Below are 17,921 nucleotides of genomic sequence, written 5' to 3' on the forward strand. Positions count from 1 at the left end.
TCCCAGCCAGGACCTTGTGCAGCTGGGACTTAAAAACCTCAAGGGATGGAGAATCCACCACCTCTCTAGGCAACACATTCCAATGCTTCACCACCCGCCTGGTGAGGTAGTTTTTCCTAATATCTAACCTACCCCTCTCCCTCTTCAAGTTCAGACCATTACTCCTCCATATCAACCTCACAAGGAAGCTTGCACAAACTCAGACAGACATCATTTTTCTCTCCAAATGCAAATGAATGGACATCATACCAAATGGACTAAAGGTGAAAAATCCTTTGCAATCTACATACTGCACAGACTACAGTGAGAGATTATGCCATACAGTCTCAAGAAACTGAGGAACCACCTAATCAGCATCCTGTACAACAAACAGGAGAACATAAAAAAAGAGCTCTCAAATCTGCAGTCTTTCATAAAAAACCAACCTTCAACACAAACTTCCACACCGTTGAACTTTACTAAAACAAGACAGGAGATTTACATTAAACACTTCACTACTCTACAGAGGAAAAAGGACTGCAAGCTGTCTAAACTCCTGCCTGCCACACAGAGCCACAGCAGTGGTACCAGTAACTCAGCCAGCAATATCGTCAATCTGTCCAGCTACACACTCAGCTCAGCAGAAGTCTGCTCTTTCTTGGGGACTCTCTTTTTGCCCCACCACCCGCACAAACATAATACAGTTCTGCGGTGATCTGGAAGCCTACTTTCGCTGTCTCAGACTCAAAGAATACTTTCAACACAATACTGACCAGCACGCTGTTACACAGACACCCTCCCAGCAGCACAAGAAGAATAACTCCACATGGACTCCTCCTGAGGGTAGAAATAACAGTCTGGACCTATATATATATAGAATGCTTCCACCGACGCACACAGGCAGAAATTGTGGAGAGACAGCATCATTTGCCTCACAACTTCAGTCGTGCGGAACGCAATGCCATCCACAGCCTCAGAAACAACCCTGACATTATAATCAAAGAGGCAGATAAAGGAGGAGCTACTGTCATCATGAACAGGTCTGACTACCAGAAGGAGGCTTCCAGACAACTCTCCAATACCAAATTTTACAGGCTACTTTCCTCAGATCCCACTGAGGAATACACTAAGAAACTACACCATCTACTCAGGACACTCCCTACACAAGCACAAGAACAGATTTATACCAACACACCTCTAGAGCCCCGTCCAGGGCTATTCTACCTACTAGCCAAGATCCACAAACCTGGAAATCCTGGACACCCCATCATCTCGGGCATTGGCACTCTCACTGAAGGACTGTCTGGTTATATGGACTCTCTCCTCAGACCCTATGCCACCAGCACTCCCAGCTATCTCCGAGACACCACTGACTTCCTGAGAAAACTTCAATACATTGATGACCTACCAGAAAATACTACCCTAGCCACCACGGATGTAGAGGCTCTCTATACCAACATCCCACACAAAGATGGAATAAATGCTGTCCGGAACAGTATCCCTGATGATGCTACAGCACATCTGATGGCTGAGCTCTGTAACTTTATCCTCACACACAACTATTTCAGATTTGGCGACAATATATACCTTCAAATCAGCGGCACAGCTATGGGTACCTGCATGGCCCCTCAATATGCCTATATTTTCATGGCTGACCTGGAACAGCGCTTCCTTAGCTCTCGTCCACTAACACCCCGTCTCTGCTTACGCTACATTGATGACATCTTCATCATCTGGACCCATGGGAAGGAGACTCTGGAGGAATTCCACCTGGACTTCAACAACTTTCACCCCAACATCAACCTCAGCCTGGAACAGTCCACACAGGAGATCCACTTCCTGGACACCACGGTGCTAATACACGATAGCCACATCAATACCACCCTGTACCGTAAACCCACTGACCGCAACGCCTACCTTCATGCCTCCAACTTCCATCCCAGACACACCGCACGATACATTGTCTACAGCCAAGCACTAAGATATAACAGCATTTGCTCCAACCCCTCCGGCAGAGACAAACACCTACAGGATTTCTACCAAGCATTCTTGAAACTTCAGTACCCACCTGAGGAAGTGAAAAAACAGATCAACAGAGCCAGACGTTTGCCACGAAGCCTCTTACTACAGGACAAGCCCAAGACAGAAACCAACAGAACACCACTAGCCATCACCTACAGTCCTCAGCTAAAACCTTTACAACGCATCATCAGGGATTTACAACCCATCCTGGACAATGATCCCCCACTTTCACAGGCCTTGGGAGGCAGACCAGTCCTTGCCCACAGACAACCTGCCAACCTGAAGCAAATCCTAACCAGCAACTATACACCGCACCACAGTCACTCTAACTCAGGGACCCATCCATGCAACAAACCTCGTTGCCAGCTCTGCCCACATATCTACACCAGCAACACCATTACAGGACCTAACCAGATCAGCTGCACATCTACCAATATAATTTATGCTATCATGTGCCAGCAATGCCCCTCTGCTATATACATCGGACAAACTGGACAGTCTTTACGTAAAAGAATAAATGCACACAAATCAGACATCAGAAATGGCAATATACAAAAACCCGTAGGAGAGCACTTCAATCTCCCAGGCCACACAGTAGCAGACTTAAAAGTAGCTATCCTACAGCAAAGAGATTTCAGGACCAGACTCCAAAGAGAAACTTCTGAGCTACAATTCATCTGCAAATTCGACGCCCTCAGCTCAGGCTTAAACAAAGACTGTGAATGGCTGGCTAAATACAAAAGCAGCTTCCCCTCCCTTGGTGTTCACATCTCCAGATCAACTGCTGGTAGTAAGCCTCACCCTTGCTGACTGAGCTAACCTTGTTATCCCCACCCTTGCTCTGGCTTATTTATAACCTGGCCCTGCAGATTTCCAAGACCAGCATCTGATGAAGTGAGTCTGTGCTCATGAAAGCTCATGCTCAAAACTTTTCTGTTAGTCTATAAGGTGCCACAGGACCCTTCATTGCTATCATGGCTCCAGTTATCTGGGTCCCTAAAGAGTTAAAACATAAAGTGGAAGACCTCTCCTTTGATAAACAACACCTGTTTGCTCAAAAGACAGATGAGGTCTTCCATTCCACCAAGGATTCCCATACCGCACTCTGTACCCTGGGTATGTACACGTCAATGATTAAACGGGCCCGCTATTCCCCATACTAAAGGCCATGGGAGCACTTCCAACCGCAACACCACCGCCATCACCACCACTTCCAGCCCCAAGATGGAACGGGTCCCAGTGAAGACGTTCCAATAGGCAGTAACAACAGCAGCCCTTGACATGCAGGATGCCTACTTCCACATAACCATTCATCTGGCACATAGGCTCTTCCTTCAGTTCATGGTGGGGCACCACTATTATCAGTACTGAATCCTTCCATTCAGGCTCTCCACCATGCCCAGGGTTTTCTCCAAGACACTGGCGGTCATACCAGCCTGCTTATGCGGACACAGGGTCATAATCTTCCGCTATCTGGATGACTGTCTAATAAAAGGGCCGTTGTTTACCGAGGCCCTTCACCTGGTGCAGGTTACCGCAGACCTTCTGTTAAGCCTTGGCTTCCACATAAACTACAAGAAGTCCATGCTTCACCCTACGCAGTCTCTAGAGTTCATTGGGGCACATCTGAACACCACTACCGACAGGGTCACGCTGCCCCTGCAAAGGTTGCAGGCCCTGCATGATCTCATCTTAGTTGTATGTCTGTCTGCCTCAGTCACAGTACATGTATGCCTCAAATTGATGAGTCACATGGCCACTATCATGTAGATGGTCAAACTAGCTGGACTTCACATGCACTGTCTTCCATCATGGCTCACCACATGCTACACCCTGGGCAGAGACGCATTGACCAAAACTGTGGTTGTTCCATCATGTGTTCTTGCCTCTCTTCAATGGTGTACATGCCAGGACATGGTTCTTGCCGGGATGCCGTTCCACTAACTGCCCCTGTCAGTCTTGCTTACTACAGATGCTTCCCTCATGGGCTAGGAACTCATCTTGGCTCTCACACCATACAGGGCAAATGGACCTTGATCAAACAGACACTCTGCGTCAACCTCTTGGAGGTTTGGGCAGTCCATTATGTTTGCAAACGCTTCCAGAGGAACCTAATGCACAGGTTGGTCAATATCCATACAGAAAACACCACCTGCATGTACTATATCAACCATCAGTGTGGGGTTCAGTCTGTCCCTGACTGCAGAGGCCATAAAATTGTGGACATGGTACCTCCAGCATCACATCACATCACCCCCTCCACCACGTACCTGCCTGGGGTGTTGAATGTTACAGCAGATGCTCTCAGCCTCCCGTTCAGTGATCACAAATGGGAAATCAACACTGCATGTTTCAGTTTTGGGGTTAACCATCCATATACCTGTTTGCAACACGAGTCAATAAGTGTCACCAGTACTGCTCCAGAGCAGGCCTGGGCAGGCATTCTCTTGGGGATGCCTTCTCCATCATGTGGGACACGCCTCCCCTTTTTGCCTTCCCTTCTCTTCCTCTGATTCACAAACTCCTGCTCAAGGTCAGACTCGAGAGAGCCAATAGCCCTGGCATGACCGAGACAAACCTGGTACCCTTACCTGTATTGTATGTCAGCAGCGGCTCCTTTTCCCTTTCCTCCTCACCACATCTACAGTCCCAGAACTTAGTTTACATTCTTCACCCAGATCTGTTCAAGCTACATCTCCAGGTGTGACTCCTTCGTGGTTCCAAAATGCTGAAGTCGCATGCTCTGAAGGGGTAAAAAGAGATCTCATTAACAGCAGACAGTAATCTAGGTGCAAATCTTACCTCTACAAGTAGAAAAGGTTTGTCCACTAGATGGGCGCCCACCATCCTATGCCTCCTCATACAACACCTGTTCTGATTTTCCTTGACTACCTGCTGTACTTGCATGAGTCAGGCCTGGCCCTTAGCATGGTTGGGGTGCATGCAGCAGCTCTGGCCCCTTTCCACCAGATGGAGGATGGGGTGACATTCCTTGCCCACCCTATTACCAAATGTTTTCTCATGGGCCTTCAAAACACCTTTCCTTCAGTATGCTCTCCAGTCCCTATTTGGGACCTTAACCATGTCCTCAAGTGCCTCACAAAACCACCATTTGAGCCTTTGGCAATGTGTTCCTGCCTTTACCTGTCCATGAAAGTTTCCTTTCTAGTTGCCATCACATCTGCCACAAGGGTTGGGGAGCTTGACACCCTCATGGCCAACCCTCCCTATACAGTGTTTGCAAAGGACGGGGTCACCCTTTGTCCTCATCCTAAGTTTCTCCCCAAGGTTCCCTCTCCGTTTCACCTCAATGAACCTATTCACTTACCAACATTTTTTCCTAAGCCACATTCTGACCCCCTGCATGTGGCATGGCATACCCTGGACATTCACCAGGCTTTGGCCTTTCACATTGACCGAATGATACCTTTGTGTAAATCTTCCAGACTGTTGCTATCCTTTGCAGAAGGATCCAGTGATCTACCTGTTTCATTGCAACAGCTGTTCAAGTGTATCGCCTCATGTATCCACACGTTATGCACTCCATCATAGGGAACTCCTGGGCACCGTCACTGCCCACTCTACATGGGCTGTGTCCTCCACTACTGCCTTCCTAAAAAAGTCTACCCCTTACGGACACATGCAAGGTGACTACATGGTCTTATGGCAACACGTTTGCACAGCATTATGCTCTCATCTTCTCTTGCTTCCTCTATCCAAGTGAGACAAGTGATGCTATCTACTGTGGTGGTTTACTGAGCTCCAAACCCACCGCCACACTATGCCTACTGCTTTATAGTCACCCAGAGTGGAGCACCCATGAGGACACTATTCGAAGAAGTAGAGTCAGTTACTCACCTTGTGCAATAATTATGGTTCTTCCAGATGTGTGTGTCCCCCTGGGTGCTCCACTTCCCTCCCTGCTTCCCCTGCTTTGGAGTATCCTGCTCTTTTTGTCAGGTAGAGAAGGAATGGTGGAGGCTGCACCATGCATGCACCAGAGGGCACGAGGTGGTGCTTCTGCACATGTGTGGCACAGGAAACCAGGGTTATCAAAGAATATCCAAGCACTGGTGCAAGGATGCACCGATGCCCAGAGTGGAGCACCCACAGAGACACACATCTTAAAGAACCGTTGTTGCTGCACTCCTATTCTTTGAAAATCATACATGAACTATATTGGCTCAGTTTAGCTGTTATTTTAGATAAGTAGATAAGTCCTTCCCGTGTCGTTTGCCTCTACCCCTCTCATTGACCTAACGTGTAGTATTAACTGTAGCCAAAGGGCTGTGCAATAGAGAATTAGGTTCTGATTCAGATAATCATCCTAATTCAGTAAGGGGCATTTGCACACATGCTTGACTTAAAGCATGTATTTAAATCCCTTTGCAGCCAGTGGGACTTACAGGCATGCTGAAAGTTGGGCACATACTTACGTGCTTTCCTTACTTGAGGACAACTTTTGTTTCCCCAAATAGCAGAAGAAAAATCAATGTGATTGTTTTTAAACTGAGGTGATCTCAGTTATATATTGTGTGCACTTCCAAAAGAGTGGCTGCACTATTCACCTGGAAGCACTCCTGGAAATGAGAGTAGGTAATCTGAGGTCCCTTCTGGCCTGAGACACTCTGAGTCCAGGTATTCAGTGAGCCTACATTTTTCAGAGTGCTACACAACTGAGAGTTGATGTTGAGTCTGAGTTTTCTGCCTGTGTTGTTGAAGGGAGCTGGAGAAGCTGGCTCGAGAGCTCGAGGAAAAGAGATACCAGCAGGAACTGGAGCGCATGCGAGAGGAAGAAGAGATGAGGAAGAAGACCAAGCGGTGGAAGAGGGATTCTGGAAAAGACAAAGATGAGGCAGTGGGAAAGAAAAGCCAGCTGGGAAGCAAGCAGGTATGTGGTTCTGTTAATAAAGCTCTTTAACTCTGCTTTTGTCATGGCACACAAACCCAGCACCATTGCACAAAATTTGCCAGGCCATGGAATCAGTAGCTAATGATGAACATGGCTACCTGGGCCTGTTGTTGATCGCTGGGGAAACATCAGCTGCTGCCCTGCCGCTGTGCTTGGTCAGTCAGTGGTGTCTCCCAGCTGAAGCATAGGATACCTGTTCTCTATTGACCACACTGACTTCCAGTTCATTTCCAGGTGCAATTTCATTGACTGATTTTGACTTGCACAGTACATGTGGTTTTAGTCCCTTGTATGCTGGAGTTGGCCTTTCTGCTTATTCTGCATCATGACATCAAATCTGCGCTCTGTGGCAAGTCATCAATTCATACAGTTTTGGGCTAGAAGCACTGGAGAGCCCTTAGGCCTGGCTTACGCTATGAGTTTAGGTCAAACTTAGCCACATAAGGTCGATTTTATTAACTGTGGATCGCCACCACCAAGCCCTTTTCACCAACTATAAGGGGTGCCAAGGCCAGTTTTGGTACTCCTGCTTTTCACAAGGAGTACCACAAACTATGATCTTGCAAGATCGACTTTAAGGTGTGCAGACAGAGCACCAGCTTCCCCCTCTGGTCTGACAGGGCCAGAATCACTTTATATTCAGGTTAATTTAATAAGATCAGTTAAGAACATGATTCTTTATTGCATTTTCATACTGGAAGGAAGTTAAACTTCCTAAAACAAGCGTTTGCTGATGCTTCCAGGTCTGTACATTCACTGGCGTCTGATTTTCAGAGGTGCTAGGCGTACGAACTTCCCATTGACTTCACAGAAGTCTACTACAGGAGAAAGTCATAATCCCTCATTGCTGACATCTCAAACTCAGACACAGGAGAAAGTGGTAGCCTTCCCATCAAGAGAGGCTGAGGATAGCATCAGGCAGGTTATGCCCTAGGCCTTGACCATTTTTGGCGGAGGTTCTGTACCAAATAAGATAGATTGGAATCTCTTTGGGACACAGCCCATCTCTTCATTCTGTATCCTTGCAGTGCCCAGCACACTGAAGTCCTAGTCCATGCCCATGGTTCCTAGTGCTATGGTAAGACCACGAGCTAATACTTTAAAATGTTCCCTACCTTTTTTATAACTCTAACTTTATAGGTTGCCAGTATCACCACAACCAACAAGTCAGATCTCAGGCTGAATGAAGGGCTAGAGCGGAAAGTGTCTGTGCGAGAGCGTCCAGATTCTATGGCATATGACAAGGAGGACAAGAAGCGGCGGAGTAAACAAACTCTGTCCGACCCTCTGCCACTAGTGCTGATCCCACCCGCAATCCCAGAGCAGGTGGAAACAGAAAAGGAGGCAGTAAGTGACAGTGAGAAGAACTTGACACAGAGGTTTAAAGCCTATGAGGCTGTACAGAAGGAAATTGTCCAGATTCTGTCACTTTGGGACCGGGTGCAGGGTGTCCTGCTGCCAGTGCCAGGTCTTGAGGAGACCCAGCATGAAGCAGAAGATCAGCGTCAGGCTCCCTCTGGCCGCAAGGGCCGTAAGGACAGGGAAAGGGAGCGCCAGGAAAGACTGGAGAAGGAGAGAGTTGAGCGAGAGCGGCTGGAAAAGGAGAGGGCTGAGAAGGAGCGCCTGGAAAAACTTAAGGTGCTGGAGGAATCCAAGGTGTCTGGGCTAGAGGGAGAAGGGGCAGAAGGAGCAGACAACATCCAGGATGGAAGAAAGGATGTGGGGGTGCCATGCTTGGAGTTCCAGGTACTAAACTCAGAGGAATCCAGTGGGAAGAGGATCCTGGAGAGTGGCAAGCTGCCAGAAGTAGAGCAGGTAAGCTTCCGTCTCACAAAGGGAGAGAGAGCATGTGTTACTGGGCTCTGGAGCACTCTCTGTCGAGGGTTGCAGCAGCAAAGCTCCAACACACAAGTAGTATAAATTAGCCTGTGCAGCTGAGGGCTCAGTTTTCCATGGTTTTAAGCACCTCCCAAGAGGTAGTGGGAGTTAAGGGAGCCCAGCACCTAGTAAGCTTGAGCCTAATGAGGGTTGGACAAATCACATCACTGCACTGGGGTGCTGCTTCTCACTATTAGTACAGGGACAGTACTGTATCTCTGGGAAGCACTCTGAGAATAAGTTCTAAGAGGTGTCATGCAGTGTTATCCCTGTCTTTGTTCTTCACTTTTTTTTTCTTGTCCTCCTCTTCCTCTTCCTTCTTTTTCATACTTTTTCATTGTATGTCTACTTCTCCTCTTCTTCTTGGGTCTTATCATCCTGGCTATTCCTTTCTAATGGGATTATCAGCCCCGGAGAGAACAGCAAATAGCACAAGAGTCAGGTAGGTCATGGGGCACAGTGCCAACATCTGTAATGCTTCCCAGTAACTGACTATGTGAAGGATTTCTCCCTGGAGTCTGGTAGAGAGGGTTGGCACAGGCTGGACATGCTCTAAGGCTTTTCCAGTTCACTTGTGTGAGGAACCCACTGTAATGCCTGTCTTCTGGACTGCAGTGTACACTGCATTTCTCGTGTAGAGGAAAGAGTTGGAGGTTAATGATTAAAGCTGTGATTTAGTTGTGAGTATTTTTAGTGAAAGTCATGGGCCCTTCTTGGGCAATGAACATGGACAAATGACCTGTGCATGACTTGTACAGTATAAGTACCTCTGAGTAAAACTTACATATTGTATGGGGGACTCCAACAGCTGCTTCTCTGGGGGTAGGGGCCCCTCCAGCATGCCACCACTGCTTGGGGGGCCTAAAGCCCCACTACTGTTTACTCAGGGCAGGGGTCAGGACAGCACAACACTGCTGTTGCTCTGGGGTGTGGGGTGGCTCGGGTCCCCACTGCTGCTGCTTCAGGCAGATGGGTTGGGTCCTGCCTCTGTTGCTGCTGTGTTGGGGGAGGGGCACCTGATCAATGCCACCAGCTCTGGGGCAACCTCAGCTGCTCAGGTGGCCCTGGGGTCAGCCCCCTAGGCTGCTGCAGAAATCACAGAGGTCCTGGAGAGTCATGGAATTGGTGACTTTCGTGATCTCCATGAAAGATTTGCAGGCTTATGAATGATGACTGAGGCATTAATAGAAGCCTTTCTCTCATGGCTTAGATCCTGGATGGCTTGGGGCTTGGTCCCTCAGGGCCTCCCATCCCTCCTACTGCGTTTTTCTCCGTGATCCCCTACCCAGAAAAACGGATGGCTCCTGTGGCAGGAGGCGCCCTCAAGCACTTTACTTTTGTTGTGCCTGAAGAAACGAATATGGATGAGGAAAAGAAGGATGCAGAGGGCAGTGCAGATGCTTCCGTTGCTGTCCCTGCAGTGAAGGTACAGAGCTACGTGCAGGATTTTTGCTTTCTTTTGGAGAGGGTTCCACAGCGATGGGAATGATTTGGGCTTGTGGGCTGCATGACCTGGTCATGTATTGAAATGACTAGCAGAAAAATGACACGTCCCTGGGTCTAGGAAGACTTGGACTGACATCAAACTTTAGCTCTACTCTGTGTTTATACAGTGGGTTGTACAATGGGGTCTGGCTCCCTGCATGTCATAGTTTTGCAATTAATCAATAATAATGAACCTTAAGACCTCAATTTTGTGAAAGGTGTGAGTCAATGTGCACCTGATTTGCACATACTGTTCTCCTGACTTCACACAGAGCTGACCTGTAGCACTTCCACACAGACAGCTTCCCTGGCCCCTTGCAGTCGTGGCAAGTGTGCATGCAGATTAGATGCACAATGGGATGTGCATGTCTGTGAACATGTTAATCATGCTGTTTCCTAACCACAGTTCCTTTGTTTGCTTTGAGAGTTAGTGCTGGCTTGTGAACCTTGAGCTTGGGCATTAGCTGATTTTAAAAAAAAAAAAAAAAAAAAAAAGCACGTTTCCAATTCTCCTGTAAATAAAGAACCATTTTCATTGCAGTTCAGCTCAAAGCACTGGGGGGTACATCAGTGTCAGTCAGCAAAGAAGGGGAAGAGATGGAAAGGGAAGAAAAGCCTTTGAAAGACTGTTACAGAGCCTGAAAAATAACAAACTGCAACCCCATTGTTGTGGTTAGGCTTTTACAGGCATTTCACAAGCAACAATTTCCTTGATGAAATGAAAAAGAACAACAAAGAATCTAAATCCCACACAGAAAGAAGCCATTCATTAAGTGTGGGGTGGCTGCTTGCTACTGGTTACTGTCTTATTGAACAAACTGGAGGTCTTCTCTCAGGAACGTAGGGCTAAGGCACACAGTGAGCCTAACCATGAACTCCCGCTCCTTAAACATGACTTGGGTGCTAATAAAAGCCCTGCCTCCACTGTTTTCTTTTCTTTCACCCCGGTACCATTGCTCATGGGCAGACGCTATTGTACCTGGGTAGAGCACTTTTCTGCTTCTGTTTGGGGTCTCCTAAGCCATTTCTGATTGTGTTTTCTTGCCTGGGCCCTGACTGGTAGGGAGAACAGATCACCCCAACCAGAGGCAGACAAAAGAAGGACAAAGTCGAGCCCAGCCGGGAGGCTCAGAAGGATAAGCGCAGCACAGTCCGCAAGAAGGTTCTACAGGGGCCAGTCCCTGGAGCACTGGCACCACTGTCAGAGCTGGATCAAAGCAACTTGGTTGGGGAGCAATCCCAAGAGAAGATTGTCCGGTGAGCTCTCAAGCAACTTACCACAAGCCATAGAGGCCGGTGATGTTCTTTCTGCCTTGGGGAGTTGTAAAGGTCCCAGCTGCCCATTCTGCTCACTCAGAACGTCTCCTTGGCATACTGGACAGCAGCAGTGGCTGCTCACTGGAGAGGGTGGATGATTCCAGGGAGCCAGGAGGTACCTGGACTCTGTATATGTCTCATTTTCATGCTGGATCCATCTGCTGCTCCGTCCTTAGCTGTGACAGATGTAGCGTGAATATAATCTGTTCACTTCCATGACCATGACAAGGTGGGCCATGTGTAGAGGCAAGCAGGCCCACTCCCTACAGTCAGCACAGACCGTGCCTTCTTGCAGTTCCTTTTCAGACCAGGGCACCTCCCACTAGCACAGCTTGGCTACGTCTACACTAGCTCCAAACTTCGAAATGGCCACGCAAATGGCCATTTCAAAGTTTACTAATGAAGCGCTGAAATGCATATTCAGCGCTTCATTAGCATGCGGGCGGCCGTGGCACTTCGAAATTGACGCGCCTCGCCACTGCACATCTCGTCCCAACGGGGCTCCTTTTCGAAAGGACCCCGCCTACTTCGAAGTCCCCTTATTCCCATGAGCTGATGGGAATAAGGGGACTTCGAAGTAGGCGGGGTCCTTTCGAAAAGGAGCCCTGTTGGGACGAGCCGCGCGGCAGCGAGGCACGTCAATTTCGAAGTGCCACAGCCATCCGCATGCTAATGAAGCGCTGAATATGTATTTCAGCGCTTCATTAGTAAACTTCGAAATGGCCATTTGCATGGCCATTTTGAAGTTTGGGGCTAGTGTAGACACGGCCCTTATCATGTAGAGCCTCCTGTTTATTGGCAATTCCCCTTCCTGGAGACAAAGGGCCAGTACCAGACCCTGCTCCAGTGCAGGTGCATTCTTTTGAGACATATTGGGAAAGTTTATCAGAAGTCCTGGGCTCCCTTGGCTCCTCTGAAACAAACCCAGATACTGAAAGCAACTGTTCTCCACCTAACAATCTTCCCAGCTCCTGCTAATCAGGACAGTGCATGGCATGCCCTGTAGATCAGCCAATGCAGACTATCAACTTGCTATGAGAGCAAACTGCTAAGGTCCGGAGGGCCCTCTGCTGAATGCGCAGCCAGAGCAGTCATAGGTCATGGGAAGAGCTTGCCTCTAAGGCAGCTGGGGTCCCAGTCACACAGGGATCAGCATTCAAAGTGAACCCCTGGATTTTTCTCAGAAGCAAATGGAAGCAGGGAGGAGGGACAGTTCAGTGGTTGAGCATTGGCCTGCTAACCAGGGTTCTGAGTTCAGTCCTTGAGGGGGCCATTTAGGGATCTGGGACAAATAGGTTTGTGGGGTTTTTTTCTTTAAAAAAAAAAATAGCGAATGGTGCTTGGTCCTGCCAAGAGGGTGGGGACTGGACTTGAGCTCCTGAGGTCCCTTCCAGTTCTGTGAGATGATGTGTCACTCAGAGAACTATTGTAAAGGGCTCTGCAGTGAGAGGGACTGAGAAAACAGAGCAGCCAGGCTCAGCACTAGCCATAGTCTCTGGCTGGCTTCAGGGGTGGTGCATGTAGAGCTCATGGTACGTACCCATACTGCTGCAGTGGCTTGTTCTGCTCTAAAGGGTGAGGTACTTAAGTGCCTATGTGTTTGTTGGGGGCCAGGTCCTCACACAGCAGCCAGTCCGGAAGGGATCCCTTGAGTTTATGTTCTGCCCCAGCTTTTCCAGTGTCTTGCCCTGTCGGCTGTCTTGAGTTCCTGAAGTGTTTTCTCTCACCCCCAGACTCGGCACCTTCCGCTGGACAGTGCCTGCTCTTGGAGAGGTTGTCCTGAAGATCCACTTCTCCTCCACCATGGCAGGGCAGTTTGATCAGACCCTCAACTTTGAGATCCTGGGCACACGCCGACAGTACCAGCTCCACTGCAGAGGCATCTGTACTTACCCCACCATCTGCCAGGACCCCAGGTCAGGACCTGCATGCCTGGGAAAGCTGCTGGGCTGTTCCGTAGAGCAGGTCCTGAGAGGGCTGCAGGGGGCCTGAGCTTCTGATTGAGACACTACCTTCCAGCCTCCCTCACCATCATAGACACCACCAGACCCTGTGAGTGCAGGAGATGGGGCTGGGTCCACCAAAGTGGGGGAAAGGGGACAGTTGTCCCAGGGCCCACTGTTTCAAAGGGACCCGGAGCTCCGACTACAATCACTGCTCCCTGCTTCTTCTGGGGCATGGAGCTGCTCACCCCCACACTTTGCCCTAGGACCCCCAGTGTCTGCTGGCACCACTGGCTGGGGCAGCTGAGCCAGGGCCCTGGGTGAGCACTCAGATAACTAGCTCATGCTGCCACAGCATCCCTGCCCCAGTCTGAGAGCTGCTCAGCTCATGCATGTCACACCCTGGCTGCAGTGGAGATCCATGGAGCAAGGGCCAGAAGCAGGGAGAGCAGGAAGTAAAGGGATGAACCAGAGAAGAGAATAAGCAAGCTCAGTGGGACACTCCAGCTCCTCAGTATTGGTCTCCCTGATCTGTCACTGGGTGGGGTCACAGAGTCTGAGAGGAGCTCAGCTGAGGGGAGCTGCTCACAACATGGCTGAAGGGTGAGGATAGATGCGACCCAAACAGATCCACATTACAGGGCTGAAACTGTTTGGGGTTTAAACATGGTCAGCAAAACACAAGTAGTTACTTCTGTGTCCCCCCGTCCCCACCTCCATCCCTCCATGCATCTAAGCACCTCGCATTCTTCTGTGTACCTATACTCGCAATAGCCTTCCCCATCTGTATATATGGGGAAACTGAGGCATCATAAAGAAAAGGGACTTGCCCAAGGTCATGAAGAAGGCCTGGGGCAGAGCAGTGTTGACTCCATGTCTCAGACCCTAATTTATTGCAACAGTTGTTCTAAACAGCTGCCTTCTCCAGTGTCTTCCTACACTACCCTTTTAACCAGGATCTCCCAGGTTCAGGAATCACCCACACTGTAACTAGTCTCTTGCTTAGAGGGAATTCAAGAGAATCCAACCTGCATCACTCTTTCCACACTGTTTCTGATGAATCACAATCACCAGCTGAGTACTTCTGCAAAGGGATGGGAAGAGAAACCCAAACAAGGAAGGGTTTTGCTGTACAGGAATGGATGAACCTTGCCTGGACAAGTGGTGGAGTTTTGGTCACCTTTGCCCAGGAAAGAGCCCTGGCCCTGGTTATTCAACAGGAGCCTCCAGGCAATGGCTATTTGCAGCAATATTTGTTGCGTGGGAGGAGAATGAAGTCTCCTCAGCAAGATGTGCCAGAGAACTGGAGCAGGGAAGAAACAGGTCTTATGCTGGTGGGGCAGGGAGGCAGGATAGATGTTTACTATCATCCTCTGGGCCTGAGCACAGGATTCGGAGCTTGATTCTGCTCTTCCTGAGGAGACCTGGGCTGACAGGGGAAGTCCATTTTGTGGAGGATTTTTGATAGTTTGAAGTTTAATTTTGCTCTGATTTGAACTGAAAATGAAACGCCACCAAATTCTTGCTGACAAAGACTTAGCTCTGGGGCAGGGCTGTGGGAGAGTTAAGCTGGCAGGAAATTGCACAACATTCTGAGTTCATTGCATTAGCAAATTCAGATGAGAGAATGTTTTGCTAAGAGTTTCCCAGCCCTCTCTAGCTACCAGCTTGCCAGCTACCCACGCCCATCTGCTTCTCTCTCTAGGGTGGTGTTTCCCCACCGCAGGAAGTGTGCGAAGCCTAACGACGTCATCGTCAAACAGTATGTGATGAGCACAGGGGTGTTCCACTTTGGCCCGCTGCTTTGTGGAAAGTCACGAGACAGGTACTGACCAGAGGAGCAAGAGTCTAGGCTCCTAGTGCTGCTGTGTTCTATGAATGATGCCTTATTATTCCGAATTACCCAAAGTGTGCTCTCTAGTCCAGCACTCTGTCATCTGGCAACCCTCATCCAGCATCCCAGCATGATTTTAGTTAACTGGGCAAACACTTATCAGAGGTGTGGCCAAGTGTCCTGTGGGCACACAAAGTTTGTTTACGGCCACCAGTCCTGGCTCTCAGTGTTCTGTGCTGGTAGTTAGATGTAATGTCCATAAATGTCTTCGAAGAGCCCAGTAAGCAGAGGAAGTGTTGGTAATGTGCTAGACACTATTGACCTCCTGTGATCTGGCAAATTCTCTTGTGCAGTACCAGTCAGGTCTCGAGGGTGTTGGATCAGAGAGGTTTCTATCTCTAGCAGCATTTCAGGTTTGGTTCAGAGTTCTGGTGGGCATTTTGGTTTTGTTTTGTTTTTTGAAAGGTGATCTTCAGATGAATAAACATTGGTCTCCTCCTGCCCTTTTTGCTTTGTTTTGTTAGTTTGTTTTTGCACTTGTGGTTAAAGTGGAAAGTTTTACTTTTGCTGCTGACACTCTTTAGGTCAGTAGAGCACATGGACACTTGGCTGCTTTTGCCATTACCATGCACCTTCAGGACAAGAGGCCTTAAGCAAAACTACAGCACAGAAAAGAGGCCGAAAAGGTTTTGACTTATTACTGGTCAGGGAGGGTGCTTAGTACTGTGGCATTGTTAACATTAAAAAGTCAGTTCTTTTCTGGTCAGGAACTCTGTGGGTGACACTTAATGCAAGTGTTTTATTGCATTAAGAGTTTGAAATCTGAGCAAGAGAGAGCAAAAGGGGATTTTTAGTGAGGTTGGTTTTGCCCACGAAAGCTTATGCTCCAAAATAACTGTTAGTCTGTAAGGTGCTACCGGCCTTCTTGTTGTTTTAACACACTGTGTTTTTCTTTTGTTTCTTTAAGCATTTAACACTAAAGCCTATTTCAATATTTCACATTTTAGAGAGGAGGATGTCTTTGTCCAGGATTCAGCATTTCCTCCTCCAATCCTCTCAGTTTAGGTGGGCGCACACACACCTGAAACATCCAGCTAAACTGGGGACACAAGGAAATGTTCTGGTATTTCTCAGGTGAAAACCAAGCAGAAAAAGTGAACTAGTTTTAAACAGTTTTTAAAAGCCTTTAAGATCCTACTAATACTTCCTAAAGAAACAAAGCAAATGGCCAAAACAAGTCACAGGCCAGAGAGGTTTTTGCTTTTCAGAAAAACAGCACTTCTCTTTACTGTGGCCTCTGTCAAGTTAATTGATCCCATTAAGTTGAGGCTGCTGAGGTCACCAACAGCTCTCTGCTGGAGAGAAGTAACCCTCATGTCTATAATGTGCCTTAAGCCAATGGCGATTATGATGGGGCTCTTTTTAAAACAGCCTTGTGTTAACAGGATATGGTGCATGTATAGACATGTGAAAGGAGGTGCTGCATATGTGGCATAAGAAAGGAAGATGCAGCACTTTCTCTGCCCACAGTCTCTTCTACAGTACATTTCATTTGCAGATACAAGGCCCTCCGCTACCCCAACAACTCCGAGAAGATAACCATTCTCAACATATCCCCTTTGGAAGCAGAGGTGTTCTTCTGCTTCCAGCATGACATCAAGGCAAATACATACCTCTTGGATCCTCCCACCATGATACTGAAACCCAATGAAAAGCAGGTAGGAGACAAACAGGTGTTGCATTCTTGAGAGATATTGGAGATGTTTTCTCTGAATGAATGCGCTGTTCTCTCTTCTCTGGTATGCCCTGCCAGGAGCTCAGCATATGGGCGTACCCTACTGCACCAGGAATATTTGATGACAGCATCGTCTGCTGCATTAAAGAGAATCCAGAACCAGTGGTCTTCAGAATCTGCTGCCACGGAGTGCGTCCTGAACTGGAGCTCGACCGCAAGCAGCTGCATTTCGAGAAGCTGCTGCTGCATAGGTTGGAATTCCCAACAGTGGTCAGAACAGTCTGGAGCCTGCTCTCTGGGCCAGGCCTGCTTTGGCTTTTCTCAGCTGCTTATTTTGATTCAGGGGCTTGCACTTTCCCTGCAGTTTCTCTCCTCCTTCACTCAGAGTATGTGTGTACACTGCAGATAGGAGGCAGAATTCCCAGCTCTGGCAGACAGGGGTGCTTTGGCCCTGCTCACGCTAGCATGCTGAAAACAGCAAGGGGGCTAAGGCAGCATGAACTGGTCACCTGAGGGGTCAGGCAGGACTGGACTCAGGAAGTTAGCATGTGCTGCTGCAACCACAGTACTAGAGCAGAGCTAGAGTGTCCCTGTGTCCCCATGCTAGAAACCACACCTCCTGACTGTCCTGGAGATGTACACTCTGAGCAAGGCTAAGATGATAGCCTATGGCTCTTCATGGTACCCTGCCTGTCATTACTCACTGCCTGGCCCTAGGAACCCTTGTGTGAGCTGTTTAGATCTATAGGCATAGTTTGACTGCTGCATTGTGGAGTGCGGGGAGCGGAGCATGGGCATGTATGTGCAAGCATGCAC

At 48.5% G+C, this 17,921-nt stretch overlaps 1 protein-coding gene across 5 annotated transcripts in view; it reads left to right on the plus strand.

Annotated features, from left to right (window-relative positions):
- Positions 1-17,921, plus strand: part of HYDIN (HYDIN axonemal central pair apparatus protein) — a 286,881-nt gene that overhangs the window by 211,264 nt on the left and 57,696 nt on the right. For 4 of the 5 annotated variants that reach the window (XR_012647429.1, XM_075008458.1, XM_075008459.1 and 1 more), the window contains exons 44-51: positions 6,724-6,892; positions 8,054-8,728; positions 10,002-10,217; positions 11,340-11,533; positions 13,327-13,509; positions 15,242-15,361; positions 16,929-17,088; positions 17,184-17,356. Coding sequence is in view for 3 of the 5 variants with exons in the window: in XM_075008458.1 (XP_074864559.1) it covers positions 6,724-6,892; positions 8,054-8,728; positions 10,002-10,217; positions 11,340-11,533; positions 13,327-13,509; positions 15,242-15,361; positions 16,929-17,088; positions 17,184-17,356 (1,890 nt within the window). In the remaining 2 variants the exon portion in view is untranslated. Of the gene's footprint in view, positions 1-6,723; positions 6,893-8,053; positions 8,729-9,199; positions 9,234-10,001; positions 10,218-11,339; positions 11,534-13,326; positions 13,510-15,241; positions 15,362-16,928; positions 17,089-17,183; positions 17,357-17,921 lie in introns of those variants that run through there. The other variant, XR_012647430.1, reaches the window with a different exon arrangement.

The sequence above is a fragment of the Carettochelys insculpta genome, chromosome 14 (genome assembly GCF_033958435.1).
Source record: "Carettochelys insculpta isolate YL-2023 chromosome 14, ASM3395843v1, whole genome shotgun sequence".
NCBI classification, from domain to species: Eukaryota; Metazoa; Chordata; order Testudines; family Carettochelyidae; genus Carettochelys; species Carettochelys insculpta.